At 54.0% G+C, this 27,863-nt stretch overlaps 4 protein-coding genes across 7 annotated transcripts in view; 2 read left to right on the top strand and 2 right to left on the bottom strand.

Moving 5' to 3' along the window:
- Positions 1 to 1,344: 1,344 nt before the first annotated feature.
- Positions 1,345 to 6,078, top strand: WDR38 (WD repeat domain 38). The gene is given in 11 exon segments (XM_012458156.2): positions 1,345 to 1,413; positions 1,997 to 2,117; positions 3,862 to 3,978; positions 4,081 to 4,178; positions 4,445 to 4,461; positions 4,463 to 4,522; positions 4,777 to 4,850; positions 4,853 to 4,917; positions 5,035 to 5,184; positions 5,638 to 5,685; positions 5,775 to 6,078. Coding segments are annotated over 11 exon segments (969 nt in total). The 3' UTR covers positions 5,925 to 6,078.
- Positions 6,079 to 6,155: 77 nt separating this feature from the next.
- Positions 6,156 to 11,345, bottom strand: RPL35 (ribosomal protein L35). 2 transcript variants are annotated; one of them, XM_012458154.3, is made up of 4 exons: positions 11,292 to 11,345; positions 10,448 to 10,584; positions 9,130 to 9,211; positions 6,156 to 6,341 (listed from the first exon to the last, which is right to left on the bottom strand). In XM_012458154.3, exons 1-4 carry the CDS (start codon positions 11,328 to 11,330, stop codon positions 6,192 to 6,194), a joined length of 408 nt encoding a protein of 135 aa, XP_012313577.1. In that variant the 5' UTR covers positions 11,331 to 11,345; the 3' UTR covers positions 6,156 to 6,191. The 2 variants fall into 2 exon arrangements, with proteins under 2 accessions (XP_012313577.1, XP_012313578.1); XM_012458155.2 differs by lacking the exon at positions 11,292 to 11,345 and adding an exon at positions 10,958 to 10,998.
- A 5,051-nt stretch (positions 11,346 to 16,396) lies between these two features.
- Positions 16,397 to 23,874, top strand: ARPC5L (actin related protein 2/3 complex subunit 5 like). The gene is made up of 3 exons (XM_021674029.2): positions 16,397 to 19,916; positions 21,152 to 21,328; positions 23,050 to 23,874. The coding sequence occupies exons 1-3, from the start codon at positions 19,851 to 19,853 to the stop codon at positions 23,110 to 23,112; spliced, it is 306 nt and encodes a 101-aa protein (XP_021529704.2). The 5' UTR covers positions 16,397 to 19,850; the 3' UTR covers positions 23,113 to 23,874.
- Positions 23,875 to 24,488: 614 nt separating this feature from the next.
- GOLGA1 (golgin A1) overlaps positions 24,489 to 27,863 on the bottom strand; it is a 64,681-nt gene continuing 61,306 nt past the window's right edge. For all 3 annotated transcript variants that reach the window (XM_012458151.3, XM_012458153.3, XM_012458152.3), the window contains exons 22-23: positions 27,301 to 27,387; positions 24,489 to 26,738 (exon numbers count right to left, since the gene is read on the bottom strand). In XM_012458151.3, the coding sequence (XP_012313574.2) occupies positions 26,658 to 26,738; positions 27,301 to 27,387 (168 nt within the window). In that variant the 3' untranslated portion in view covers positions 24,489 to 26,657. The remainder of the gene's footprint in view (positions 26,739 to 27,300; positions 27,388 to 27,863) is intronic.

Here is a 27,863-nt window from a genome sequence, read left to right as displayed (position 1 = left end):
TCCACAGTGACCTGGGCCCTCTGGGATCTGGGATGGAGTGGGACTGCCTCAAAGCTGTCATTGTCACCCCCTTACCCGCCTGACTATCGGGCTTAAAATAGTGTGGGAGCACAGCAGATCTCCTGAAAAGTTTCTGGCAAAGAGGCTTGGGGGAGGGGTGTGAGTCACAGCTGGGAACCCTTGAGTTTGAAGCTCCCAAAGCCCAGCTGCTCCACCCCTGCCCCCAGGGAGCCTGGAATCCATGGGCAGGGCAGGTGGGGGGGTTCCTCTTTCCCTCCTTGTCCTGCTGTGGAATCGGGGAGACTGCCCTAGCTCTCCCACGGAGGCACTAGCTAGGTGGCTGGGCCAAGTCCTGCCCCTTTGGGACCTCAGTTTCCCAGACGTACCAGGAGTTGCGGACCTCGACATCTGCTGAGAGGCCCCTGGAGTTCGTGGCAGGTGGTCCCACTACAGACCCCCAGAGTCAGCCACGGGCTGAGATCCCAGTTCCTCTCCTACTGGCTGTCTCTGGGCAAGTCCTCCCAGCTCTCCGGGTGTTTCCTCACCTGTAAAATTCACAATGAAACCAAGTCCTGCTCGTTCCAAGCTTCAGATTGAGCTATCCGGTAAGGATCCTGGCAGCTCCTGGGCACCCCCCATGGCCTCGACCCCATCCTCAGATGGCACATTTTGTGCTGCTGGGAATGTTAACAGTGACGTGACCCCACATTTAATGCCATGTACTTCACACACGCTACCTCTGGCTCCCACGCTCTGGAGGACAGAGCTGGCTACTGTCCCCAGCCCTCTCCTGGGACAAATTACAGTGTATTTAGCCTCTGTACTGGCCACTCCTGGACGGGAAGGGGTCTTGGTTCCGGAGCAGACCCTCTTGGGCATCTGCCACGTGCCAGGCTCTGTGCTTGGCTCGCCCCTGGAGTCCTGTGGGGTAGGGCTGATGACCCTAGTTGTGCAGATGGGGAGACAGGCTCGTTGCTCCCCTGTCTCAAAGGGGTGCAGGGACCCTTGGCAGTCGGCAGGCGCCGGGCCTGGCTCGGGGCCGCGCGGTTCGTGTGGCTGGCGCGCCCTCTAGCGGCCGTCCTGCGCGCCGCGCGGGGACTGGTGCGGGAAGTCCCTTCTCCCAGCCGGCCGCGGTCCCGCCTGCTGCGGCTCCACCTCCGCCAAGCTGCGAGCGGTCTGGCCCTGCCAGTCCGTCCTCCTGGCTTCGCAGGGACGCGGCTGCTCGCCCCGCCCCGATTACCATGGAGACCGCTTGTACACAGTTTCCCCTTTCTTCCGCCTGGTTCTGGGGTCCTGCGGCCGCCTAGGCGGGAGCCCGCCGGGGTGGGGCGGGGCCGGGCGCCCATGAACAGCGGGGTCCCGGCCACGCTGGCCGTGCGGAGAGTGAAATTCTTTGGCCGGCACGGCGGGGAGGTGAGGCCCAGCGAGCGCTGCCCAGGCTCCTGGCTTTGGGTGCAGTGTGGTTCCTGGTTCTGTGTCGTAGGGGTTCCAGAACGATCTCTGGGCACTAGCTCAGGACATTGAGTGGACTTTGCTAACCTAAGAAGGCTCAAAGTAGGCCCTCGGCTCCAGTGCTGGCTGGGCCCCAGCTCCAAAGCAGGTCTAGGTTCTAAGCTCTGCCCCTAGAAAGGCTCTGGGCTTTGGGCTCTGCCTGGAGACGGGCTCAAGGGTCCCTGTTGACTCTGATGTTTTCTGTGGCTCTGGCTCTAAAGTGAACTCAGGGCTTAGAGTAGATTCTGGACTCTCAGTTGTCAGCTGCAGCTCTGGAATTGGCTCTTGGCTCTGGGGTTTCAGGCTCTGGTTCCAAAGAAGGCTCCTGCCTCCACCTGCAGCTCGGGTTTTACGGGATCCAGAGGGGCCTGGGTTCTGGGCTCTGGTGGTGGAGTGAGGCTTCAAGTCAAGCTCCAACCCCAGGCTCTTGGGGGCAGTGTTTAGGGGTCTGGGATGAGCCGACAGGGGTTTCTTCCTCAGAATGGGGCCACTTTTGTGTTTCCAGGTCAACTCCTCTGCCTTCTCCCCTGATGGCCAGATGCTGCTCACAGCCTTAGGGGATGGCTGCGTGTATGGCTGGGAGACCCGGAGTGGGCAGCTGCTGTGGAGGCTGGGTGGCCACACAGGTGGGGCTCCCAAGCCTGGCTGGGAAGACCGAGGCACAAGGGTCTGGCATTCTGCAGAGCTGACCGCAGTGACCACCGATGAGCTGGGCACGGGTGCAAGGTAGGGCTCGGCAGGACGGGACACGGGACGTGATACCTGGGCTCTGGGGCTCAGACTCTAACAGGCCTTGACTCAGATCCTTCTTTAAAAAACAAAACAAACAAAACTGTGATGTAACATACTGTGGTATCCTTTTGTGTGTGTGTGACAGTCTTGCTCTGTTGCCCAGGCTGGAGTGCAGTGGCACAATCTCTGCTCACCGTAACCTCCCCCTCCCGGGTTCCAGTGATTCTCCTGTCTCAGCCTCCCAAGTAGCTGGGACTACAGGTGCACACCACCACATCCAGCATTTTTTTTTTTTTTTGAGATGGAGTCTGGCTCTTGTTGCCCAGGCTGGAGTGCAATGGTGTGATCTCAGTTGCAACCTCCGCCTCCCAGGTTCAAGCAATTCTCCTGCCTCAGCCTCCAGAGCAGCTGGGATTACAGGCATGAGCCAGTACGCCCAGCTAATTTTGTATTTTTAGTAGAGACGGGTTTTCTCCATGTTGGTCAGGCTGAATCTGCCTGCTTTCGTCTCCCAAAGTGCCGGGATTACAGGCACCAGCCACCGCACCTGGCTTGTGTCCATTTTTAAGTGTACGGTTCAGTGTTCAGTACCTTCACATTGTCATGACACCTATCTCCAGAATGCTTTTTCTCTTGCAAAACTGAACCTCTGTCCCCACTAAACAATCCCCAATCCCCCTCCTCCCAGCCCCTGACAACCACTGTTTTTCTGTCTTGATGAATCTCACATAATCTCTCTGAGTGTCTCACATAAGTGGAGTCACACAGTACTCGTCCTTTTGTGACTGGCTTATTTCACTTAGCATGATGTCCTTAAGTTTCAGCCATGTTGTGCCTACTGCTGTTTTGTTCCTCCCACTGTTTTTTTTTTTTTTTTTTTTTTTTTTTTTTGAGGCAGAGTCTTGCTCTGCTGCCAGGCTGGAGTGCAGTGGTGAAATCTTGGCTCACTGCAACCTCCACCTCCCAGGTTCAAGTGATTCTTCTGCCTCAGCCTCCTGAGTAGCTGAGACTATAGGCATGCGCCACCATGCCTGGATAATTTTTGTATTTTTAGTAGAGATGGTGGTCTCAATCTCTTGACCTTGTGATCTGCCCGCTTTGGCCTCCCAAAGTGCTGGGATTACATGCATGAGCCACCGTGCCCCACCTTTACTGCTGTTTTGACTGTGACCTTGGTCAAGTCCTGTCACCTCCCTGAGCCACTTCCACTGGCACCATGCAAGCAAAGTCCCTAGCACCCAGTGAGGACTCAATAGATGTAACTATTGTAATTATTATTCAGGAGACAGAGAGAAAAAAAATTAGGCAATTAAAGTCAGTCTGGTTAATGCTGCAGAGAGGGAAAATTGGGCTGGGAGCTCAGACGGGGCAATTAACCTAGGCAGGGATTGTTAGGGCAAGTTTCTGGGATTGCCTACGTTTGACTTGGGTACCGATGATTTTTTAGATGAGCACGTTGAGGTTGCGTGTTCCAAGGTTGACAGCCCAGCCAAGGCATGGAAATCCAGGCATTTCTGGGAGGCTGGATTTTGGGTGAGGGGAGGCTAGTGACGAGGCCGGAGAAATTAGCAAGGATTGGACTGAGTGGGCAGGAGTGGCGGGCAGTGCCCTGTCCCCTGACTGTGTTTACCAGCCCAGGCCCTGTGAAGTTCTGCCGCGTCTCCCCCGATGGCCACCTCTTCGCCAGCGCCTCCTGTGACCACACAGTTTGCCTGTGGGATGTGGCAAGAGCCAAGTGTCTTCAGGTCCTGAAGGGTGAGTGGGCTGGGAGCCAAACAGCCAGGCCCGTGTTCCCTTTCAGACGTGCTGTGTCATGTCACCTTTCCTCCTTCCTCGACCCCGGGCTGGTGCCTGCAGGTCACCAACGGAGCGTGGAGACGGTCAGCTTCAGCCCTGACTCGAAGCAGCTGGCATCGGGTGGCTGGGACAAGCGGGTGATGATCTGGGAAGTGCAGGTAGGTGAAGGGCTGGGGCCCCACCAGCCTGGGATCCCAGGACCAGTTCCAGAGAGGACGTCACCAGTCTTGCCCTCCTGGCTCAAACCCTCCACTGGTTCCCCATGCCACAGCAGGCAACCAAGGCTCTCCCCCAGGCACCTCTCCAGGCCTCCCTGCACACAGCAGCCCTCGCACCTCAGGCTTTTTGCACGAGGTTCCCGTTGCCTGGACTCTTGTCAAGGCCCAGGTAGCCACTGCCTCCTGAAGCTCAGGGCTGTCTCTAGTCTGGCCAGGTACTGCGCCTTAGTCGGGCACCGTGATTCCATGCAGAGCAGCGACTTCTCACCCACGGTGAACTGCCTGTTGAGCCTCCCCTCTACCCTGGGTCCCACCTTGGTGGCCCCATACCCACTTGGAGCTCAGTGGTGGGGAGGGGATGGACCCCAGGTCCCACCTAGATGCAAAGTGGGTTGGGGGCACTGGCTGGGCCAGACTCTCAGGAGCTGCCTGCAGGCCATGGGCTCCTGGGACTCCACCATACGCAAGGGGATGGACCCCAGGTCCCACCTAGTTGCAGAGTGGGTTGGGGATGCTGGCTGAACCAGACTCACAGGAGCTGCCTGCAGGCCACTGGGTCCTGGGACTCCACCATACGCATCTGGGACCTGCAGGCAGGGACCCCAGCAGTCTCCCCCAGGTGTTAGAGGGACACAGTGGCAACATCAGCTGCCTGTGCTACTCAGCATCCGGCCTCTTGGTAAGTGGGGTGTCCTGGGTTCCAGGCTGGTCCCTTGCTGGCAGCCAGGCCCTTAAGAAGGGCCCCAGTGAGCTCAGAGGCCCCCATCCCTGGGGATCAGAGCTATCTGCTGTCCAGGCCTCTGGCTCCTGGGACAAGACTATCCACATCTGGAAGCCCACGACCAGCAGCCTGCTTGTCCAACTGAAGGGCCACGTCACCTGGGTGAAGAGTGTTGCCTTCTCTCCTGATGAGCTGAGGCTGGTCAGCATGGGATATTCCCGCATGGTTACCACCCCTGGCCCGTCCGGATCCTACCCCCTCATCCTACCTGCCAGGAGCCCTCAGCACTCCAGAAATGTCCACATCCCCACTTGCCCTAGCTAGGAGGGGGCAAAGGCAGGACCCAGGTGCCAGCCTCTCCACCTAATAGCACCAAGGTCGGGTTGGCCCACTGGTAGCTCCATTGACATTTCTATGACCCAAATGGTACCAGGCAAAAGGGAACTCCCGCACTGAAATGTCAAAAGCAGGCCGCAAACAAAACCTACACCAAGAGGTGCAGATGTTGTCTGGGCCGGGTGCAGTGGCTCACACCTGTAATCCCAGCACTTTGGGAGGTGGTGGTGGGTGGATCAAGCAAAGCCCCCATCTCAAAAAAATTTTGTCTGGGACTTTCCCAGAGATGGTTTCAGATGCCACACTGGCCTGGTGAGGCTTCCTCCCTCCCTCCTTTAACAGGTCAAAGCCTGGGACTGCAACACAGGGAAGTGCCTTGAGACCCTGAAGGTAAGGTGTGGGGCTGTGGACTGAGGGAGCAGGAACAGACTTCTCCCGAGGCAGAACGTGCCCTGAGCCCCACCCTGTAATCTTGGCAGGGAGTCCTGGATGTGGCCCACACCTGTGCCTTCACCCCAGATGGGAAAATCTGAGTGTCTGGAGCTGCCGATCAGACTAGACGTCAAGCATCCCACTCAACCACATCACCTAGGGCCCCTCAAACCTACCACCACCTCGGACCGCGCTGACCACTTCCTGCAGCAGCACATGGGCATGCGGCTTCTCACCACAGGCCCAGTGACTGTGCCGGCATCCCAACAGATCCCCATGGCCAGCGGTCTCCTGCTCCCCCCCACCACCAAGAGCAACCAACAGCTGCAGGATGCTGGCTGGACCCCATCAGACACCTGGTACCCAGAACCAGACCTCCCCGCCTCCACCCCCAACCCCATCAGTGGAAGTGCCAGGAAACAAAGCAGTCTCAAGCCAGCTGTGCTTTATTGACAGCGCGCCCCTCAGGCCTTGACTGCGTACTTCCGCAGCGGGTACAGCCGCTCCTTCCGCTGCTGCTTCTTGGTCTTCAGGTTCTCTTCGTGCTTGTTGAGCCGGCGGCGCATGGCGCGCGTCTTCTTCGGCCGCAGGTCCAGGGGCTTGTACTTCTTGCCCTGGAGACAGACGGCAGGGTCAATCTGAGGACCCAGGGCGAGGAGCTACTGCTGCAGCTAAGGGGGCTTGGGAGGGCAGAACCAGGGTTCTGGCGCTGGGGTGATGCCAAGGGAGACAGGAGGGCCATCCAGAGCCACTCGGGAGGAAGCTGCCTGCCCCCATGGGACTGCCAGCAGGCCACACATGTCACTAGCTCAGTACCCCAAATCCAAGGCTGGTGGGAACATCCTCATTTCATGAAAGTCTGCTGACCTACTGGGCTGAGTGCCCAAGTCGTGGCAAAGCTGTGGAAGAGCAGGGACTTGCACCTCAGTCAGATGACTCCCAACTCAGTGCTCCCACTGCCCGATTCCCAGTCACGAGGACAAAGTCACATGACAACCCAGTAACGGATGCACAGCACCCACCAAGCCCCACGGGTGGTCACTGCTACCTTGGCTCTGGTTAGCAAGAGTGTGCCGGGGGCTGAGGCTGTGCTCCGTCCATTTGTCTGCAGGGCCTGCCAGGTGCTGCCTGTGAAGGCCCAGCCTCAGAGGCCTGGCTGCCCAAGGCCACTCACCACGAGGGGCAAAGCCCTGCCCCCTTCATGCTTTGGGGCCGCTGCCCACAGCTGTCACAGTACCATCATCTGTCTTTCCATCCCTGGCTCCCAATCCCGCCCCACTTGCTCGCCATTGGGGGCTCCTAGACCACGGTGGCTCCCACTGGCCTCTCCTGTGAGTTCTGCAAAGGTCCCCTGGGCCCCCTTTAGGAATGGGCCCTGTGCTGAGAGCTGACTTAGCAAAGAATCTGACCCAGTCCCTGCTCAGGGGTCCCAGCTCAGTGGGATAACAAATGGCCCATAGTGCAGATGAGGAGAGATGAAGGAAGGAGGCTCTTAAAGATGGGCAATACCCTCAAAAGCAAGCACCGTGGGTGCCAGGGGAAAGGGCATGTGGGGCATCCCTGCCCTGAGCTGGGATTCTGAGGTCAGAGGGCCCAGGCCCCTGCAGGTGGGCAGAGAACTGCAAAAAGATCCCTGGATAATGAGAGCTAGCCCTGGAGGGTACTTGGAGGCAGGAAGGTCTTTTTAAAATTTATTTTACTTACTTATTTATTTTTTGAGATGGAGTTTCGCTCTTGTTACTCAGGCTGGAGTGCAATGGCGCAATCCTGGCTCACCGCAACCTCCGCTTCCTGGGTTCAAGCAATTCTCCTGCCTCAGCCTCCGGAGTAGCTGAGATTACAGGCGTGCGCCACCACGCCCAGCTAATTTTTATATTTTTAGTAGAGACAGGGTTTCACCATGTTGACCAGGATGGTCTCAATCTCCTGACCTGGTGATCCACCCACCTCAGCCTCCCAAAGTGCTGGGATTATAGGCGTGAGCCACCGCACCCGGCCGCAGGAAAGTCTTTGTCCCTCTACATCTCTCATTCCTGCTGGCACTGGCTGGGCATTCGTCCTTTTCACATTTGCTAAGCCCCTAGAGCTCTGCTGTCCAAGCAGCCACTAGCCACGCGTAGCTGTCACGTTAAAGGTTTACTTTCACTACATACATGCCAGCGTCTCCTGAACAGCAAACACAGCCACACTATGGCCCTTTTCATTTTTTTGAGATGAGGCCTCACTATGTTGCCCAGGCTGCGCTTTTTACTCCTAGGCTCAAAACATCCTCCTGCCTCGGCCTCCCAGTGCCGGGGTTACAGGCCTGTGGCACTGCATCAGCTATGGCTGCTTTTCCATGTGTCAAACCTTCAAGTTATTCAAACACTAATTTGGGTAGTGATGTGGAACCATTTTGCAGATGAAGTTAAAGCCCCTAATCAGCTAACTTTAAGGGAGATTATCCTGGGCAATCTGAGAGGCCTGATCCAATCAGCCAAAAGCCTTAAAAGCAGGGCTCAGGCTCCCTCCAAGAAGTCCCCCCTGGGGAGCGCAGCTTCAACCTGGGCCCTGAGTTCAGCCAGCCCCCACAATCACCTAAGCCAGTTCTTCAGAATACATTGGATATGTGTGTACACACCGTCTCCCACTAGTTTAATTTTCACTGCTTGAACCCTAATAAGACGAACGTTAAGGACAAGACCAAACAAAGCTTATCAAAATTTGAGATTAAGGGGGCAGAGGCCAGACACCCATGCACACCTCCCAGGAACACTCAAGCCAGTCCTCCCCAAGGCAGTTTGGAACCGGGGCCCACCATGCCACTGACTGTGGGTGTCTAAGCCTCAGGGCCCTCATTAGAAAAATGAGCACGGCAGGTGCCTGGCAGGGACTGACACCCAGTGCTAGTAAGAGGCAGTGAAAACCTTCCACAGCCAGTCCCATCACTGCCCAAGCTGCTCAACTGGGAAAGCTGGATTCAAAACCCCAGTCTCCAGCCAAGACACCCTAAGCCCCAACGAATTCTTGACATCTGCAGCCTGAGGAAGTGTTGTCTGCAGAGCTACGCGCTGGTGCAAGACACTGGTCAAAGGGTGAACCCAGCGGGGTAGGGGAGGGACAGTGGGGGGTGGGAAGGTTAGGGAGACATTGGGAGAAATGCCTGATATAGGTGACGGGGGATGGAGGCAGCAAACCACCATGGCATGTGTGCACCTATACAATCCTGCAAGATCTGCACATGTACCCCAGAACTTAAAAGTGCAATTTTTTAAAAAAAAGGATGAACTCAGCAACAAACTGCGAAGGCCAACCACCCTCCGCCCCAGAACCAAGGAAAACCTCTTTACCATGCCCCCTGGCCAGGAACAGCTAACACTTGGCTTCCTGCAGCCAACCCTCCCTATGCCCCGGCAGACTCACCTTGTAGAATTTCCTGAGGTTTTCTTTCTGAGTCTGGTTAATAACTGTGAGAACACGGGCAATAGATTTGCGGACGACTCGGCTACAAAACAGAGATGTCAGTGTAGATGAGGAAGACACACAGCACTTCCCAAGGCTCAGGGGACACACACACACACACACACACACACACACAAAAACACGCGGCAGGGACAGCTAGAGCCAACCCTATTAGCCCATCCATATTCACTCAGGAGGAAGGCATTCTGGGAGTGAGGTCTGAGGAGGGAAAGAGGGACATGGGGCAGGCATTCCAGGAATGCGGACAGGGAATCCAGCGCTGCTGAGCCTGCTGAGCTGTGAAGTGTCAGTTGAGACAGCAGAGAAGGCTTCATGAGGAAGTGCAGGCTGGAGAAATGGGGCAGATCCGGGAAAGACCGTCATTCCCAGAACATGGATATATCCCGAGGGCTATGAAGACCCAACTAGTGCCAATCTCAGTGAGCTGATGGGAGGGAATCATGCCACAAACCAGGCAATCAGGCAAGCTTAAGGAATCGCAGGAAAAATTAGACATTTGCAAAGTAGAATCACTACAAGCTAGAAGACTGAAGCAAGCAACAGGCTGGGGAGAATTTGTAGTCAGGTCGGGATGAGGGAGTTACCTAGCGGATGGCCGGTCAACATGGCTCCTGAGGATTCAGTGTGCAACTCTGCTCATTCAATCCTCTCACCTTGCCCCACTAAGGTTGGGGGAAAGGAGGACAGCTGCCTTTCTTTTGGAGACAGGGTCTCATCTCTGTCAACCAGGCTGAAGAGCAGTGGCCCCATCATAGCCTCAAACTCTGGGCTCAAGTGATCCTCCTGCCTCAGCCACCACAGTAGCTGGGACTACAGGCCTGCACCACATCCAGCTAATTATTTTGGTGAAGTGGACTTTGGACTCGGGTTGATGAACTCCAAACCCATGTTCCTTTCACAAGCCTCCTGGACTCTTAGTCATGTAAAACAACTGACACTGCCACTCACGGGTGCAAGCCACCCACCTACCAAGAGGGAAACGGTGAATTAAAAAGTGTAGTGGGAGGCGGAAGGAAAGGGTCCAGGTAGGCTTTGAAGGCAGCATTAAGATGGGTCTCCGAGAATGCACTCCAGGCACAAAGACTGAAAGGTCAAGGAAGGTAAGGGGCTAAGCACACGACGGGTCTCCCATGCGCCCCGGGATTCGCTGAGTGGGCACCTAAGCGGCCACCTCCTTAAGCCAACTTTGAAATCCTCTGATGATCCCGATGCACACGTGCTCCCCACCCCCGAGGGTTGTGATCTGGCTCTCACTTACATCTTAGAGAGCTTGGAGGCCGCGCCGCCTGTCACTTTGGCGACTCGCAGCTGGGACAGCTCCACCTTCAGGTCGTCCAGCTGCTTCAGCAGCTCCTCCTTCTTCTTCCCGCGAAGGTCTCGAGCCTTTATCTTGGCCTGCGCGCAAGAGGGCGTGGGGTTCAGCCAGGCCGCGGGGCCATGTTCCCTCCACCTGCGCTGTGGCCCTCCCCAAAAGGCGTGCGACTCGCCCTCGACCACATGTGCGCTGGAGCCCCGGCCAGGGCTCAGGACCGTCTACCCCACCGGCCGTGCCTCGGGCAGGGTAACCGAGGACCCGGCCGCGCGCCTCTCCCGACGCCAAGCCTAGCAGAGAAGGGAAGAGGCGAGCTGTGGTGGCGCGAGACCATTCAGCAAGGCGCCCTACAGGCCCAGTGGCAGACGGAAACCGGGGGCTAGGCCGGCCCGCACCGCCTACCCCAACCCCCGCGCCTCACAGCACTCCGATGGCGCCCGATTCTGCCGCTCTCACCATCGCTGCACAGGACGCCGCCGCCGCCGCCGCCGCCGCCGCCGCCCGCTCCGAGAGAAAGAGGAAGTGGGCGGGGCTGACCTCGGCAACTACTGCCGGGTGGCGGCGGGCGCGGCCAATAGCGCCGCAGCGGGGGAGCCCCGTCTCCGCCCCGTCTCCCCCGCCCCGTCTCCCCCGCCCCGGAGGAGCGCCGTGGTACCGCCCTCCCGGCCCGGACAAGCCGGAGCCCGCCACTTGGTCCCTACCTCTTTCACTGCACCCCCGGTAGCGGGGTCGGCGTCAACTCTAGGCGCGCAGTTGGGGAAACCGAGGCCCAACGTTGTCGGTAGCTTACCAGAGATGGCACACGGAGGACTCGAATTCGTCCATTCATTCATTCGTTCATTGACTGGGGAAAACTTGCAGATCTCCCAATCTGGGCAGCCTGAGCTGGGTGCCGGTAGTCTGGGGGTGCTGAGGGGAGGAGGGGGTCAGGGATTTCAAAGATGATGAACCGCGGCCCATGCCATGGAGGAATTTAAAGTGCGAGGTGGGCGGGAGGGGCGGGATCAGGCAGTTATAATCCAACTCCATAAAGGTTCTGGGGAGGCAGCAGGTGGCGGTGCAAAGAGCATTTACAGTCTTTTTTTTTTTTTTTTTTGAGACAGCGTCTCGCTCTGTCGCCCAGACGGCCAAGCTGGAGTCAGTGTCGCGATCTTGGCTCACTGCAACCTCTGCCTTCCGGGTTCAAGCGATTCTCCTGCCTCAGCCTCCCGAGTAGCTGAGTAGATGGGATTACAGGCATGCACCACCACGCCTGGCTAATTTTTTGTATTTTTAGTAGAGACGGGGTTTTGCCATGTTGCCCAGGCTGATCTTGAACTCCTGAGCTCAGGTGATCCGCCCGCCTTGGCCTCCCAAAGTGCTGGGATTACAGGTGTGAACCACCGCGCCCGGCACCAAGCCTTTCTTTTGAAACAGGGTCTCGCTCTGTCACCCTGGCTGGAGGACGTGATCTCCACTCACTGAAACATCTACCTCCTGGGTTCAAGCAGTCCTCCCACCTCAGCCTCCTGAGTAGCTGAAACTACAGGCACATGTCACCAGGCCTGGCTAATTTTTGTACTTTTTGTAGAGATGTTGCCCGGCTGGTCCTCTGGGCTCAAGCGATCTGCCTGCCTGCCCTGCCTTGGCCTCCAAGAGTGCCTGGGATTACAGGCATGAGCCACCTCGCCTGGCCATACAGCCTTTTTTATTTTTTGAGAGTGACTCTGGCTGTCACCCAGGTTGGAGTGCAGTGGTGCGATCTGGGCTAACTGCAACCTCCGCCTCCCCAGTTCAAGAGATTCTCCTGCCTCAGCCTCCTGAGTAGCTGGTGCTACAGGTGCCTGCCACTACACCCACCTGAATTTTTGTATTTTTAGTAGAGATGAGGTTTCACCATGTTAGCCAGGCTGGTCTCGAACTCCTGACCTCAAGTGATATGCCCGTTGCAGCCTCCCAAAGTGCTGGGATTACAGGCGTGAACCACACACCTGGTCAGCATGGCTTAGTTTTAAATGAAAGTCTAATGGTGCAGGGTGGCTTTGCTCTATTTTCCAAATGCTTACTCGAGTTAAGGACTCTGCACATCTTTTTCGAACCTGAAGTCATTTGTGACTCTTTCTCTTACACACCACATATAGTCAACCATCAAAGCCGGTGTACTCTAACTTCAAAATTTACCCAACTGGAGGTCAGGTGAGGTGGTTCATGCCTGTAATCCTACCACTTTGGGAGGCCAAGGGTGGATCACCTGAGGTCAGGAGTTCGAGACCAGCCTGACCAACATGGCAAAACCTTGTCTCTACTAAAAATACAAAAAAAAAAAAAAAAAAAAAAGCTGGGCTTGGTGGTGTATGCCTATAATCACATCTACTCAGGAGGCTAAGGCAGGAGAATCGCTTGAATCCTTGGGGCAGAGGTTGCAGTGAGCCAAGACTGTGCCACTTCACTCCAGCCTGGGCGAAAGAGCAAAACTCCGTCTCAAACCAAAATTTACCCAACTTGTTCCCACCATCCTCATTGGCCCCCCACCACCTGGCTTGGGTTACCACTGTCTATCCCCAGGACGGCTGGTGTCACTATCTGAATCACCTCTCTACTTTGGTTCTTGATCCTAGATGTGTTCTCAATACAGCTGCTTAGAAGGCCCTTTTCAAACAATTCAGATATCTGATTATATCACTGCTCTGCTCAGAATTTCCAGAGCTGTCCCATTTGAATTAATACTGAGTCCTTTCTTCAGCCTACAGAGCTCTACCCTCTTCCCAACCCCCATCTCATGTCTCTTCAGTTCCTGGCTGTTTCTGGAATATACTGAGCCCACCCCAATCTCTGAGCCTTCACTTAGTTGCCTCCTTCATTTCCTTTCAGTCTCTGTTCAGCATCACCTCCTCAGGGACACCTCCTTTTTTTTTTTTTTAAGACAGAGTCTTGCTCTTGTCGCCCAGGCTGAAGTGCAATGGCACAATTTTGGTTCACTGCAACCTCTGCTTCCTGAGTTCAAGCGATTCTCCTGCCTCAGCCTCCTGAGTAGCTGAGACTACAGGTGAGCACCATCTTGCCCAGCTAATTTTTGTATTTTTAGTAGAGACGGTGTGTCACCATGTTAGCAAGGCTGGTCTTAAAAAATTCTCATTTCAAGTGATCTGCCCACCTCAGCCTCCCCAAATGCTGGGATTACAGGTGTGAGCCACCATACCCAGCCAGGAACACCTCCTTTGATCACTTTATCTAAGGCACACCAGGCACTGCATGATTTTTTTCCCCCTCAACACTGTCAGCCCTGACATAGTATCATATGGATTTTTAAATTCTGTCTCCCTGACTGGAATGAAAGTCCATGGCCATGAGCTGGGACATTATTTCATTTACCAGTTTCTTAGGGGGCTGTTTCCTTACTTGTAAAATGGCATTTCTGGTTTAAAGTTCTTCTGACCAGGATGTTCTGGGGATATGAATTTCTGCTGTCTTGTGGCAGGCCTGAATCACAAAGATTTCTTCCCAGATATGGAGCTGTATTGCAGGTGGGCTTTATGTGTTTCCAGGACCCCTGAGACTTTTCTTTTTTTTTGAGACGGAGTTTTGCTCTCATTGCCAAGGCAATGATGCAATCTTGGCTCACTGCAACTTCTACCTCCCGGTTCAAGCGATTCTCCTGCCTCAGCCTCCCAAGTAGCTGGGATTACAGGCGTGCGCCACCATGCCAGGGTAACTTTGTATTTTTAGTAGAGACAGGGTTTCACCATGTTGGTCAGGCTGGTCTCGAACTTCTGACCTCAGGTGATCTGTCCAACTTGGCCTCCCAAAGTGCTGGGATTACAGGAGGAGACTTCTTCAGCACCAGTTTCCCACTATCAGAGTCTGTATCCTTACCACCCAAGATTAGGTTGCATCATAGTCTGGCAGTATTTTTTTGATCTGTAGACACAGTTCAATAAGAAGTATTCAAAGCAGTAAAAATGAATCACATTCCAACTACTGACTTTTATTATAAAGAGTACTATTAGATAAAAATAGTTTTCATACTATTATATAAAATAGACCCATTTTACCCTAAGGCTAAGATCAATTAACAGAACCCCTGGGGTAACAGCCCAGGTACCAAATCTGGCACCTCAGAGTCATCCCTGACTTCCCTAACCCCCTTCCCCCAACTCAGATTCTGAGAATTTGGCGTATATCAAGATCTCTCTCTCCAGCCAGGCTTCTCCTGCCAGGACGGTGGCCACAGGGCCATCTCCCTCTCCTGGCAGCCCCCAACTGCCTGGCCAAGGTGACTGCTACATACGTGGGGTGGCAAAAACGTCTTCAGCGTCTTGTCAGTCCCCTGGACACACTAAACGTCTTTATTAGTTTATTTTTGAGACGGAGTTTTGCTCTTGTCGCCCAGGCTGGAGTGCAAAAGCGCGATCTCGGCTCACTGCAACCTCCGTCTCCCGGGTTCAAGCGATTCTCCTGCCTCAGACTCCCGAGTAGCTGGGATTACAGGCATGTGCCACCACGCCCGACTAATTTTTTATTTTTAGTAGAGGTGGGGTTTCTCCATGTTAGTCAGGCTGGTCTCGAACTCCCGACCTCAGGTGATCCACCCGCCTCGGCCTCCCAAAGTGTTAGGATTACAGGCGTGAGCCACCGCGCCAGGCCCTAAACGTCTTTAAAGTCTCCCACTCCTTTAACAGGGTCACTTCTGTGTACAGGCGGCCTCCTAGGGCTAAGTGTGGTGGCGTTCAAGGCTCCGAGACACAGACCCCTCCCAGTCACTCCCCGGGCCCAGGAACTCCTACTCATCCCTCAGACATCAGCTCGAAGGTTTCTTCTCCAAGAAGCTTGTCCAGGACTCGAGAAGTAGAGCCGCGAGCCTTCTCCCAGGAGCCCGGTGTTCGCCCGTCGGGGCAGGGATCAGCCGAGCAGCCCGCGCCGGGCCTTGCTGAAGCAGGGGCTCCTCGGAGGCGCAGGAAACCCGGAGAACGAGCGCAGTTACGGCGCACACGATGCGGGGCCTGCTTGGATACCAGGCGCCCGCTCCCCATTGGGAAAACTGAGGCAAGGCAGAAGGTACACTGCACTTGGGGCGGCCGCGGAGACCCCGCAACAACCTCCAGGTGCCGGGCTCCGCCCCGCCCTTGACAGCACTTCCGGATCCGGCGTGGGCCGGAAGTGGGCGGGCGGCGGCGGCTGCGCGCGGAGGCGGTGGAGGAGGTGCTGGAGGAGCCGGGCAGCCGCTTCCCGCCCCCGAGCCGGAGCCGGCGCGAGCGGAGCGGAGCCGAGATCGGGCCGCGAGGGGAGCCGGCTGAGCGGGCGCCGAGCTCCCGCCATGGCCCGGAACACGCTGTCCTCGCGCTTCCGCCGGGTGGACATCGACGAATTTGACGAGAACAAATTTGTGGACGAGCAGGAGGAGGCGGCGGCGGCGGCGGCGGAGCCAGGCCCGGACCCGAGCGAGGTGGACGGGCTTCTGCGGCAATATCCTTCCCTGGCGCGGCGGCCGGGCCTGCGTGCGGCCTTTCTCCCTGGCCACCTTCCTGAACCCTCTCGGGCCCTTCCGGGCGGGCCTCCCCTATCCCCTACCCCTGGCCCCCGGCCCCCTCAGGTCAGCCTCCTACTCCCTGCCAACCCGGCTCCCCTAGGCCGTGCTTCCCTGAGTCCGGTCTCCCTGGGTCCCTCATCCCCGGCCCTGGCGCCTTCCTCGGCAGCGCAGCCCCGCAGGTCCCTGGACCCGGTGGACGGGCTCCCTCGGCTGCCTCGCGCCCTCTTTCCCCCTTGCCTCCTCATCCCCTCATGCTGTCCCTTCCTGGGAGCCCCAGCACTCCTCCCTCCTTTGCAGGAAATCGGGCCTGTGGCGGGGTCGGCAGCAGGGCGGAGGTGAGCCGCATCTGAGTAACCGAGTGGTCAGGGAGGCTGGGGCGCGGTCCTCCGGGGCTTTCCGTGACCGGATTGCCGCACGGCGTGAAGATAGGTGGGTGGACGGCGGTGGGGAAGACAGGACCCAGGAGGGAGTGGAAGCGGCCGCCGTAGCTCAGCCCTGGGGTCTGAGGTTGTGCCTCTCCTCCCTCAGTCAGTCTGACCTTCCCTCTTAATGCTGAGAAAGGGGGACCCTGTGGTTCCTCTGGACACCTTGGTGGTCTCAGCCACGCTCAACAAGTGAGTCTTGGCTCCCCTCGGTACCCTTCTGGTGCAGGAAGCAGCAGAAAATACTAGTAGTTCAGAGCTAAGAAAACCAGACACCTTAAAGTGAAGTGTGAAAGTGGAGCCCCACGCCTGGAAATGACCGTTATTGTGGCCACAGAAAACAGCATTTAGAAGAGATTAAAATAGAGGTGATTGTCACAGCCTTGCTTGGTCCCTTAGCAGCATGAGCGCAGGAAACTGACTTATTCTCACCGGAAGGATTTCTTTATTCAAACGCTGTTCCAGGAAGCGTGTCCCCTCCCCCCGCACTGGCCGGGGCAGGGTGGGAGGCCCCTGCTGTACGTAAATCAGGTTCTCGGTGTTGAGCCAGTTGACTCAGCTTGGAAAGTGGGGCCTGCTGCTTGCGGGGAGCCCAGCAGTGCTCCTCAGTGTGCCTTTAAAACGAAAACCTTCAGACTTGGTTTGAACCGGAATGTGTTTTCAGAAGTGGAGATTCCAGCTTGTAATTCCTGCCCCATCAGGATCTTCCAGTCTACCCTACTTATAAAATGGGGTCAAGGGAAGGGTCCCCAGAAGGGAAGGTTGGTTGTAGTCTGGTGCAGGTCCTGGTTCATGGACAGTCAGTGCTGCAAGGGCTCCAAGGTCAGGCCTTTGGCCCAGGACCCTGACTGAACAGATGAGGAGACCACGCCTGTCAGCTGCTGCTTTGCTCTGGGTGCAGAGGCTTGTTGAAAGTCATGTCTTGGGACTCCCCTGCCTGGTGACAGGTTCCTTGAGGCTGCTTAGAGGCCTGGGCTCGGCACATCCCGGGATGGTCGTTTCTCCATTCATGGCAGCATCAGAAACCTTGTTACCAAGGAGAGTGTTCCACTTGGGGCTGAGGAAAGGGAGGTTAGCGGATGAAGAGAACTGAAACCCTGGCAAATACGAGGCCCAGGTAGGGAGGAGAATGAGTCTCTGTCATGTGCCAAGAATTGGGCTTACATTAGACCACTGAAATTAAAGTAGGAACTTCTAAATGTCTGAGGACAGGGGAGCAGAGAGACGGGTGGATGAATTGGGGTGGGGAAGAGCAGAGAGGGGCCCTGTCCTGGGGCCATAAAGGGAAGTGTGCCTGGCAGGAGATCACGCAGATGGAGTAGAAGGAACCCTGCTATGCATGGGCACACACCCAGCACTGTCATGCTCTGGCTGTGTGACCTCGGATAGGTCACATGCCCTCTCACAACTCAGCATCCTCCTCTGTTATGTGGCAGACAGCCATAAGTTCCATGGGAGCCTCGTGGGCTAACATCAGCATCATTGGGCACACAGCAAGTGTCCCAGACACGCTCAGGTCTGCAGATAGAGTGGCGGCACGGGATTGTGGGAAGAGCTTGGGTGTGAGGGCCATGTAAATAGCTTAGTTTTGTGACCTTGGGCAAGTAGTTTCCGTTTTCTGAGCCTCAGTTCCATTGCCTTTAAAATGAGGTAATGATTATTGTCACAGGGAGTTTTGGAATGAGATGGCGTGTGAAAGCACCTGGCACAGGATCCGAGACATTGTGGTGATTTAAAAGTATTAGTTCCTTTCCTTCTCAGTGAAGCTGCTTCTAGATCTCTGGATCAGGGATCTGTCTAGAGCAGTGGTTTTGAGCGATTTTGCACCCTTCCCCTCCACCCCCAGGAAATTGGAGACATTTTGATGGTTTCAGCTTGGGGTTGCCACTGGAATCCAGTAGGCAGAGGCCTACGACACACAGCAAAGATCCTGCATCAGAGAATCCTGGGTCCACAGTGTCAGTTGTGCTGTGATTGAGGAAGATCTAGAGGAGACCAAGGGCTGGGCAGGGTTCTGCCAGCACCACAGCCTGTTCTCTGAAAGGGCCTAAAGTCAGCCAAGTATGAGCACTGGCTTCAGGAATGATAGGTGATTTCAGGGAGGCCCTCCCTGCGCCCCAGATCTCCCAGCTGCTGAAGGCCCTCACCCATCAATGGGCCGAGTGATTGCTGGACACACGGTGCTGAGTGTTAATTCCACAGCAGAGGCTTTCTGCCCCCGTGGACTAGTTTTATCCCTGCCCTTCCCCATCCATCATCGGAATGATTTTGTTTGTCCGTTGTGCCAGGTTTACATGAAGAGCAAGCGAGCCTATGTTTCCTGTTCAGCCTCTGGGATCCTGCTTCTTGACACCACATTAGAAAAGAGTTGCAAGGTAGAGGTTATCCGTGGCTGATATCAGGCTGGCCTTGTTTGGATGGGGAAAAGGAACTCCAAAGCGGAAAGACAGAGGGGCTGGGCTGCCTCTTGAGTGTGGAAGGTGGATCAGAGCCAAGCAGGGCGCTGGGGAACCAGGGCTGGGAGTGGCTTGCCTGGTGGCGCGGACCCAGCTCACTCAAGATGGAGCTGACACTGGGGAAGCCAGGAGATTTCAGCTCTGCTCCGAAGGCCCTTCCTGTCTGCACGTGGGTATCACTGCATGAAGAGGAGTAGAGACACGATTGGGCAGAAGCCATTCCTTGTTCTATTTTTGAAGATTTTTGGCTGAAGCCAGTGTTTCACATGAGGAAATGAAAGTTGGCTGATGTAATTTAGTTTAAAATAGGTGTCACCTTTGGGGACCTAACCCAGATTGTAATTTTCTTTTGCGTGCTGGGTATTCAGAACTCAGGAAAGAATGTATTGTCAGGACTGCAGCTGAGGTTGTGGGGAGGGGTGGAGATTGGCTCATCATTGGCAAAAGCTTTTAGATGATAAACTCTTTCCTGGAAACAGTTGGGACCTCACTGATCTCGATGGCTCTTAGAAGTTTTAGTATATCTTAATTTCCTTTATAGTTTAATTGATAAAGAGCATGATGAAAAGTTAGGAGGTCTCCTTTTCCCTTTTTTAGAATGGGAACAATCCCCGGTTCACATGTATGGTTGCTGCGAGGATCTGGTAGGGGCGATACCGTGCCCAGCACCGGGCAGGTGCAAGTGAGCACACAACGGTTTTACAGCAAGCTCCCCCTCCAGGGCAGTTGCTTTGAGGGGGAAGGTAGAGAGGGAGGAAGAAGGAGGGTTTGCACAGTTGGCAGAGGTGCCCTGCACCCTCTGTGGGCTGTAAACACCTGTCCTCCTGGAAGCCGTGGAAGGTGGGTGGTATGGATGAGATCCTGTCTGACTCTGTTCCCTGAGCTGTTTCTGAAGTGAGCCTGTTAATGAGAGTGTGGACATGCTTGAGCCTAGCCATCCTTAACTGGTGGTGATCACAGGGGACATGCTTCGGGCATTCCACGCAGCCTTGCGGAACTCTCCCGTCAACACCAAGAATCAAGCCGTGAAGGTAAAGGGGTGGCATGCAGTTCTGCTGGATGCTGTTGGGACCAGGGCTGTGGGTGTCTGCCCAGTGTGAGCTCCTCGGGGCTCTGGCCAGCGTCCGTTTCATTTGCACCAGGGGAGTGAGTTGGCACTGGACAGTGCTTCCACAGAAGCCTCCTGGCACTCCCTAGATGGCGAGGCTCCTCCAACATCAAAGCTGTCAGTGTTTATAGGAGAAACTCCCCACAGAAGCCTTCACTCCCGCTCAGGGCCTCGTAGGCTGAGAAGTCAGCCTGGCCCTGGCTGCTGCGGAAAGCTGATGACTTCTCCAGCCTGTGGTGCCTATGCTCTTACAGGCTGTTGAATAGGCTTCATCTGCCCAAGGATTTTAAGTACCTGTATGATTTCCTACCTTCTAAAAACTTCCCACCTTCTAAATTGTGCTTCTGCATCACGAAGGCTAAAATTTGGTTCAGGGAAAGGGTCTCCCTGCAGCTGGGATTCTGGCAGCTGTGACAGCATCTTGATGTCACTGATGGCTGCACCTGCAGAGTTCTGGGAACTGGCCCCACCCTTCCTGGGTGTGAACATAAGGGACGCTGCAGCCAAGTCAGCCTGGTTTTATTTTTATTTTTAAATAGACCTTCACCATTGTGGAGCATAATAAGGCCTTATTGGTGTCATCTAAAATAGTGATAGGCTGGGTGCCGTGGCTAATGCCTGTAATCCCAGCACTTTGGGAGGCGGGAGGATCGCCTGAGCTCAGGAGTTTGAGACCAGCCTGAGCAACAGAGTGAGACCTTGTCTGCACTAAAAATTAAAAAAAAAACAAAAAACCAGAGGTGTGGTGGCGTGTGCCTGTAGCCCTAACTGAGGTGGGAGGATGGCTTGAGCCTGGAACAGGCTGCAGTGAGCCAAGATTGCACCACTGCACTCCAGCCTAGGCAGCAGAGCGAGACTCTGCCCCTCCCTCCCTCTCTCCCTCTTTCTCCCTCTTTTTTCTTTTCTCTCTCACACAGAGTAGATACTTGTCCTATTAAACAACTTATTCCCCCCAAAATAAGTAGAATAACTTGTTGGCATAAACAAAGGATACTTTGAAATTTAAATCCACAGAAGACCTTCTAGCCTGCTTATTTTAACCATCCTGGACTATTTCAAAACTGGGTGGTGTTTCTGGTGATCAGTGTCCTTGCTTTGGTGTGGGCCACAGCGGTGCCAGCGCAGCTCTGGGTCTTACTTGCTCTTTTTCGTCTGCAGGAAAGAGCCCAGGGTGTGGTGCTGAAAGTGCTCACAAACTTCAAGAGCAGCGAGATTGAGCAGGCTGTGCAGTCACTGGACAGAAACGGCATTGACTTGTTAATGAAGTACATTTATAAAGGCTTCGAGAAGCCCACAGAAAATAGCAGTGCAGTGCTGCTCCAGTGGCATGAAAAGGTATGTGAACGCTGCCACGTGCGAGGTGAGCCACCGGGCTTGCCCCGGGCTTCAATCAGCAGGCCAGATTTTCCAGAATAAACGTCGGATGGTCTGATAGGTGTGTGGGGTCAGAGGGCGAGCCCTAACCCGGGACATCTGGTCACTTCCCTCTCTCAAGGAAGCTCCTGGTAGGGACCTGCTGTCTCTGGTCATTGCAGTTACTTTTTTCCTTTTTAGCTGCTGATTTATGCCAGGCGGGACAGGGTGCTTTTGGTAGAGGACATGGGGGCAGATAGCATGGCATGGTATGGTGGTTGGGGAGTCTAGGTAGGAAGGGGGCTTCCTGGTTGGTTGGGGCTTCATGATATTTGCAGTGGTGGAGGCAGCCGTCAGGGGTTCTTAAGGGTCCTCTGGAGAGCTCTAAGGGCTTCCTGCCCTGGCTGCAGCCTTAACCAGGCCAGAGCACGCAGCGGGCAGAAAGCTCAGCCTCACTTAACATGGCCGTCGTCCAGGTGAAGCAGAAAGAGCCGTCTCTCCTTCTTGTGGGTCGGTGTGAGAGCAAGGCCTTTGGCAAGGCTGTGTCCTGCCTGTACCATTGGGGCTGCCTCCCACACCCTCCCCCGCACACCCCTAGTGCTACAGTAAGCACGCCCACCATTAAAGCAGACCAGGCAGTTACTAACGCACCAGCCTTCCTGAGAGGCTCAGTGCTGAGTGGGAAGAGGGGGGTTTTACAGTGGGCCAGTCCTTAAGGCGGTGTGGGGGCTGGGCTGTGGCTGTGGCCTTAGGTCTGCCAGTGGGTGTGCTGTGCCTTCTTGGCCTCCCCTCTCCTGGGCGAGAAGGAAGCGAACAAGTCCCCTGTATGATGGGGAGGCCAGGCCCTTTCGTCCCTTTAAGGCAGCTTGGTGCCTGCCAGCCACCTTAACAGGCAGCACTCAGTGAGCTTGTGTGCATCTGTAATCTCAGCTCTTGGGGAGGCTGACACAGGAGGATCGCTGGAGCCCAGGAGTTGGAGACCAGCCCAGGCAATGTAGTGAGACTCCATCTCTACAAAAAATATCAAATTAGGCCAGGCACAGTGGCTCATGCCTGTAATCCCAGCACTTTGGGAGGCAGAGGTGAGTGCATGACCTGAGGTCAGGAGTTCAAGACCAGCCTGGCCCATATGGTGAAACACTAACTTAACTAAAAATTCGAAAATTAGCTGGGCATGGTGGTGGGCTTCTGTAATCCCAGCTACTGGGGAGGCTGAGGCAGGATAATTGCTTGAACTGGAGAGATGGAGGTTGCATTGAGCCAAGATGGTGCCATTGCACTCCAGCCTGGGTGACAAGTGAAACTGTCTCAAAAATAATAATAAAATAAATTAGCAGGGTACGGTGGTGCACACCTGTGGTCCCAGCTACTGAGGAGAATCGCTTGAGCTCAGGAGGTCAAGGCTGTGCAGTGAGCTGTGATCTGGGCAACAGAGACCCTGTCTCAAAAGGGAAACTCGAGGGGCTCTGCATTGTGTACTTGGTGACAGTGTTCTCAAGCCAGTACTCCCTGAGAGCTGGCAGCTCTCAGGAGCTGTGGCTCCAGCACAGGGAAGAGTCCCTAAAATGTGCTGTGTCTCAGGAATCCTCTTTCGAGGGTCTGTCAGGATTTAGGTCAGGGGATGCCCCGCCTCCCCAGCAAGCCAAGCTCCCCTTTGGCCAGCCAGGTCTCATCTGACACATTTTCTCTTCCTGCCCCTACAGGCCTTAGCAGTAGGAGGACTAGGCTCCATTATAAGAGTTCTTACAGCAAGAAAGACTGTTTAAAAAATTAAAAGACTCGATACCTTGAGAAGAATTCTGGATGCCCAGGCTGGTGAAGAAGGGATTGACAATGGACCATCTTCCTAGGAACTCCCAACTAAACTATTTCAGGACATGTATCTGCTGAAATGTATTTTATTTTCAAGGTGGAGGGGAAAATCGTCTGTTTCCTAAATCCTGTGCGGGATCTGATAGTCTATGCCTTTGTCTCCGAGTACTGCAGAACTGACATTTTGTCTACGAGTGGTGGCTGGCATTGGTCAGGTGCACCTGTGTGCACTGGGGGAGGGATGGTTTGGGCAGGTGCAGATCCAAGGGCTGTGGTAAATTGGAGAGCTTGTGTTTTTGAAGTGGGAAAAACCAAGAGTTTGTACAGACATCCTGTCTTCCAGAGAAGGAGGACACTCTTGGGCTCATTGTAAAGTGCCTGCTGCATCAATAAAGCTCTTGGCTTATTAGTATATACATTGCGGTGTGTTTCGTGTATGCAAACAAATGGTAATGGATGGTAATGACAGTTCAGTTGTTCCAGAAACCTGATGTGGGAGGAGTAGACCTGTGTCCCTGTTGAGCCACATGCCCCTGAGAGCGAGCATGGCAATCCACAGGCCCTCTGCCACAGCAGGACACCAGCCCTGGCCTCGGAGCTGCCAGCTGCTGCGGAGAGGTGTTGGCTGAGTAACTATTTATTGTTTCTTACTCTTTTGATTTGTATGTAATTTTGGAGCTTAATTTAATAAAAAGTGCCACACATTTAATAATTGATCTAGGCTTTAAAAGTCTTCAGTTTGTGGGACTGCACTTGGAATCGTTTGAGGGTGGGCCTCAGATGTGCCTGGTCACGTCTCCTGACGCTGGGTGGGCTGTGCTGCAGAACTCCTCTTACTGCCGCATGGCCAAGTTTTCTTTAAACAACTAAATGTCAGAAATGGGGAGCAATCAGCCAGTAGGTAGATATAGATAGAAAGCATACTTCTGTTCGCCATCACCACTAACAGAGCCTCTCTGAAGGGCAGAAATGCTTCTCTTTCCTTTTTAGCACATGCAACTGCAGCTTGCATTCTGTTAAAGGTCAGGGCCCCATTCACACTCCTGAAGCTCCTCTGGGTCGTACAGCCTTTGGATATAGACTTTGACCAAAGTGGCACAGTCCTGCCCTCCTCAGCCCCTCTGCAGAACCACTGCAATTCGCAGGGGTAGGAAGAGGCTGTTGGCTTCATTAAATCACCTATATTTATTTATCCAAATCCAGTCTGGGGAGGTTCTTTCTGAAAGGCAAACATTCTCTAGCCCTTGAAGTTGGCCTTGGAGTGTTAAATATGAGACACAAAATACCAGATTTAACGAGTCAAAGAAATACCAAATTACAGCAAGTAAAATCCATTGTAGTTGCATCTGGATTGAAGAGCTTTAATCAAAAAGTGTATTGCACCACAGATGAATTTTCTACAGCAGTTTTCAAGAATATAATTCCTATTTACAACATTGAAGGAGAGCTCAAGATCCAACGCTCGTATAAAGGGCTATAGATCCCATCTATCACAGAAAGTTTTATACAAGTCAAAGTGCATTAGATCACTTAGCATATTTACTCCACTCTTCCTCTTAAAGCTGAAGGAAATTCAACATGCAGGAGGAAAGCCTACTCAGTGAATCCTCCCTAAAGTGAGTACAGACAGGAACAGGCCCCACAGCTACACCTAAAACTGCCAAGGAGTGGGGCCTAGGATGTGTGGGGGACCAGTTCAAGGGCCAGAGAAGCCACGGAGGCAGCAGACAGCTTCCGTGGAAGTGTAGCTGCCTTAGGCAGGCTGTGAGCTACCCAGTCTTGGAGATTGTTTCCTGGAACGGTTGAAAAAGGAAATCCTACTCTGAACAAAAGTTACCTCTTACCCATCATAATTGCAGAACAGAAGAGACTCCTGTTTTGTGTTCCCACCAGGTAAATGGAAATTCGCATTCTAAACAAGGGACAACTGTGTCTGCAAGGAGAAGCCAGATGAGGCGGTCAGTCACTGGAGAAGGGGGCCTTTGGAGGGCAGAGAGCCTGAGCTGGGACTAAGGAGATGCTGCCCTGGCTTGGTTCTTCATGGAAATTTCATTAGGTTAACGTTGCACATTTGTGTTTTTCTGTAATATACATTGTATATACCTATTTTGGCCCTAAGAATGATTGAGAAATACAACTTTCCATCACTGGATCATGGATAATAACTGTAGGAGCTCCAGTTATTAATTCAGTTTATTTAGCCAGTGTAACTTTCATCAAACAATAAACAGTTTCCTTTTAGAGTCAATATTGTGGCTTTTCCAGAACCAGCATGTTCCCTTTCCTCAGTAAGGAGGAATCCATAAAACAAGTTTTTCTTGGTTACTACCAGAGTCATGTGCATGCTACAAGTGCTGCAGCCAGCTGGGGGCCATCTGGGTGCCAGACATGGGTGTAGTGTCATTTTAAATATTTTGGGTGGGATGAGGGAGAAAGAGTGGCTCCACACGCAAGGCAGACCACCCCAATGTCTCGACCAAGGCTAGGGCACAGCTGCTGCTTCACTGGATACAGCAGAGCCCGTCTTCATGGAAAAGACGGTCATCTGCATTGCCCAGCGGCAGCACAGCACAGAATCAAGACAAAGCACATGAGATCCCATGGCGCTTCAGAGGGAGCGGCGCCAGAGTGCAAGTGCGATGACAAAGGAACAGGAATCCTAGTTTTAGGAAGAATTTCCTCTGGATGCTCTGATTTTAAGAACATCAGTTAAATGGATTTTATAATACAGAAGACATGTTTATAATAGTGAAGAACTTTAGCTATAAAAAATAGTTTAAAATGGTTTACCAGCAACCTATCCAAAACAAGTACATTCATTAAAAAGGCAATTGAGTGTATTTGGTACTATACTTAGGGTCTTTTCATGTATTTGCTAGTTTTCTTAAGTAAAGTGGAGATACCGTCAAAAAGGTGCATATTCCCCATTCATCCACACGGGCCCTTAAAGATGTATCCTCTAAAGTTATAGGTGGTTTGAGAGACAAGGTGAAAGAATGTGTTCTTGAGAGGAAGAAAAAAGCTTCTAACTCATCTGAATTTTTAAAAGCCACTCGCATGGAGTTGGCTGTTCCTGGGGAAGCAGGTGGGTCTGGCCTGCTGGGCAGCATCTCAAAGGGCCGTCTCTACCTCCCGCATCGCTACATGACGACTCACGTGTGCCTGCCAGATGCTGATGGCTTCAGCTGTAAGTGCTAACGTGAAGTTAGAGGATTCAGGTGCAGACAGGGTGCTGGCTGGAGCTGGGATATTAGCAGCACTGTGGAAATCTGGGTAGTGCCAGAACCCTCCTGTTTGGTGACCAGAATGACAGGATCAGCTACCCCCTGAGGTTCATGTCAGCCTGCAGGGAAGTGGGCCTTAGTCTTGTAAACAATGTTTAGACGCTTGTACAAAATACTGCAGTTACAGTGATTAAAAACCCACCCAGACTGGTGTGTCAGTGTTCTTTTCACAGAAAAAGTGTCAACCCCGGAACTCCATCCTTGGGTAGTCCCCTCTAGGACCATGGTATCCGAGGATTTGAGATAGATGGCCGGATGCTGCCCTTGGGAGCTGGTTTGGACCCAAACCATGACATCTGCATTTGAACAGAAAAGGCTTCTGAGATGCAAATCAGGACTTGGTGCCAGGGAAACTGAAGAACCCCTCCCCTCCCCTGAGCCTGTTACTCCTGTCCCCCACGCATCCTGCCTCTGGCTGGAGCAGAGCGAGAAGATGGTGCCAGTAACCAGCCTGCAGGCCCCTGCTCAGCACGGGCGGGAAATGAGAGGAAAACACTGAGTTGACAGGGCAAAGTAGTGGAATTGTAGGTAATTTTTCCTATTAGAGCATTTATGCAGACACTTTTGGAATTTTTTTGAGTGCTGAGCCAGACCTGGGGCTCTTGATAAAGTGCTATCAATGAAAATGCTTTGAAAAGTATGTGGCCTGTTGGTCAAGTACACCACAAACATTTAGGCACAAAGGATGTCATCGCTAAAAAGTGCCTGGATCAAGTTCATCCAAAAGCAGCCAAGCTCACCATGCAGATGTGCTGGTTACCTATATTTGGGGGTAGGGCTAAGGGGTCTTCAGCTGTCACTGCTGGGATGACTGACAACACATTTTGGAAGCTGGAGCAGTAGACCAGAGAATCCTACCTTATATTCCAGAGTTTCTTTGAGCATGTTCTCTTCCTCTTGGGAAAAGTTCAGCAACACTGACACAGCTTTTATGAGATGAAAAGCCTGAAACAGTAAGTTTTGCTGCCATAGGCCTTGCTGGAGGTGGGGCTGGGGTGGGGTTGGGGGGCTAAATGGCAGCACTTCCTGCTTGCTTTGGTTAGCAGGACCAGGTGGTGGTAATGTTCTGGCACTCTGAGGTTTGGCAGCAGTGATAGGTTCTTCCTCTCCCTGCATCCTCAGCGGCCTAGCAGGCTTAAAGCAACTTCCCCAGCAGCTACCCCAACTCTTTGGCAGGACCCAGGAGCAATGGACGGATTCTGTTCCGGGCCTCTGGCCTCAGCACCCAGGCCAGGATTTAGAAGTGGAGCCTGCATCTCCCACCAGGAGCCGATTCCTACAAGGCCTCTCCTGCCTGCCGCTCATTCCGCAGGCCAACGCCAGTGGCAGAAATGACTGAGCGCCCACGTGGAGTCAAGTCAGGATGTATGAGGGAATGGGAGAAACGGGCTGGGCAGGGGTCCCTGCCGAACAGACTGTAG

This window comes from Aotus nancymaae, unplaced genomic scaffold, assembly GCF_030222135.1.
Source record: "Aotus nancymaae isolate 86718 unplaced genomic scaffold, 86718_ANA_hifiasm-v0.15.2.pri h1tg000003l, whole genome shotgun sequence".
NCBI lineage: Eukaryota > Metazoa > Chordata > Mammalia > Primates > Aotidae > Aotus > Aotus nancymaae.
Note: the sequence above shows the minus strand (reverse complement) of the source record. Positions and strands in the feature narration are given on the sequence as shown.

Coding starts and splice junctions, on each gene's coding strand:
- RPL35 (XM_012458154.3), bottom strand. CDS start 11,330: ATGAATGGACGAATTCGAGTCCTCCGTGTGCCATCTCTG. Junction 10,585..11,291: donor TCCTCCGTGTGCCATCTCTG/GTAAGCTACCGA, acceptor TCTTGCGCGCAG/GCCAAGATAAAGGCTCGAGA. Junction 9,212..10,447: donor GCCTCCAAGCTCTCTAAGAT/GTAAGTGAGAGC, acceptor TCTGTTTTGTAG/CCGAGTCGTCCGCAAATCTA.
- ARPC5L (XM_021674029.2), top strand. CDS start 19,851: ATGCTTCGGGCATTCCACGCAGCCTTGCGGAACTCTCCCGTCAACACC. Junction 19,917..21,151: donor CCAAGAATCAAGCCGTGAAG/GTAAAGGGGTGG, acceptor TTTCGTCTGCAG/GAAAGAGCCCAGGGTGTGGT. Junction 21,329..23,049: donor TGCTCCAGTGGCATGAAAAG/GTATGTGAACGC, acceptor CTGCCCCTACAG/GCCTTAGCAGTAGGAGGACT.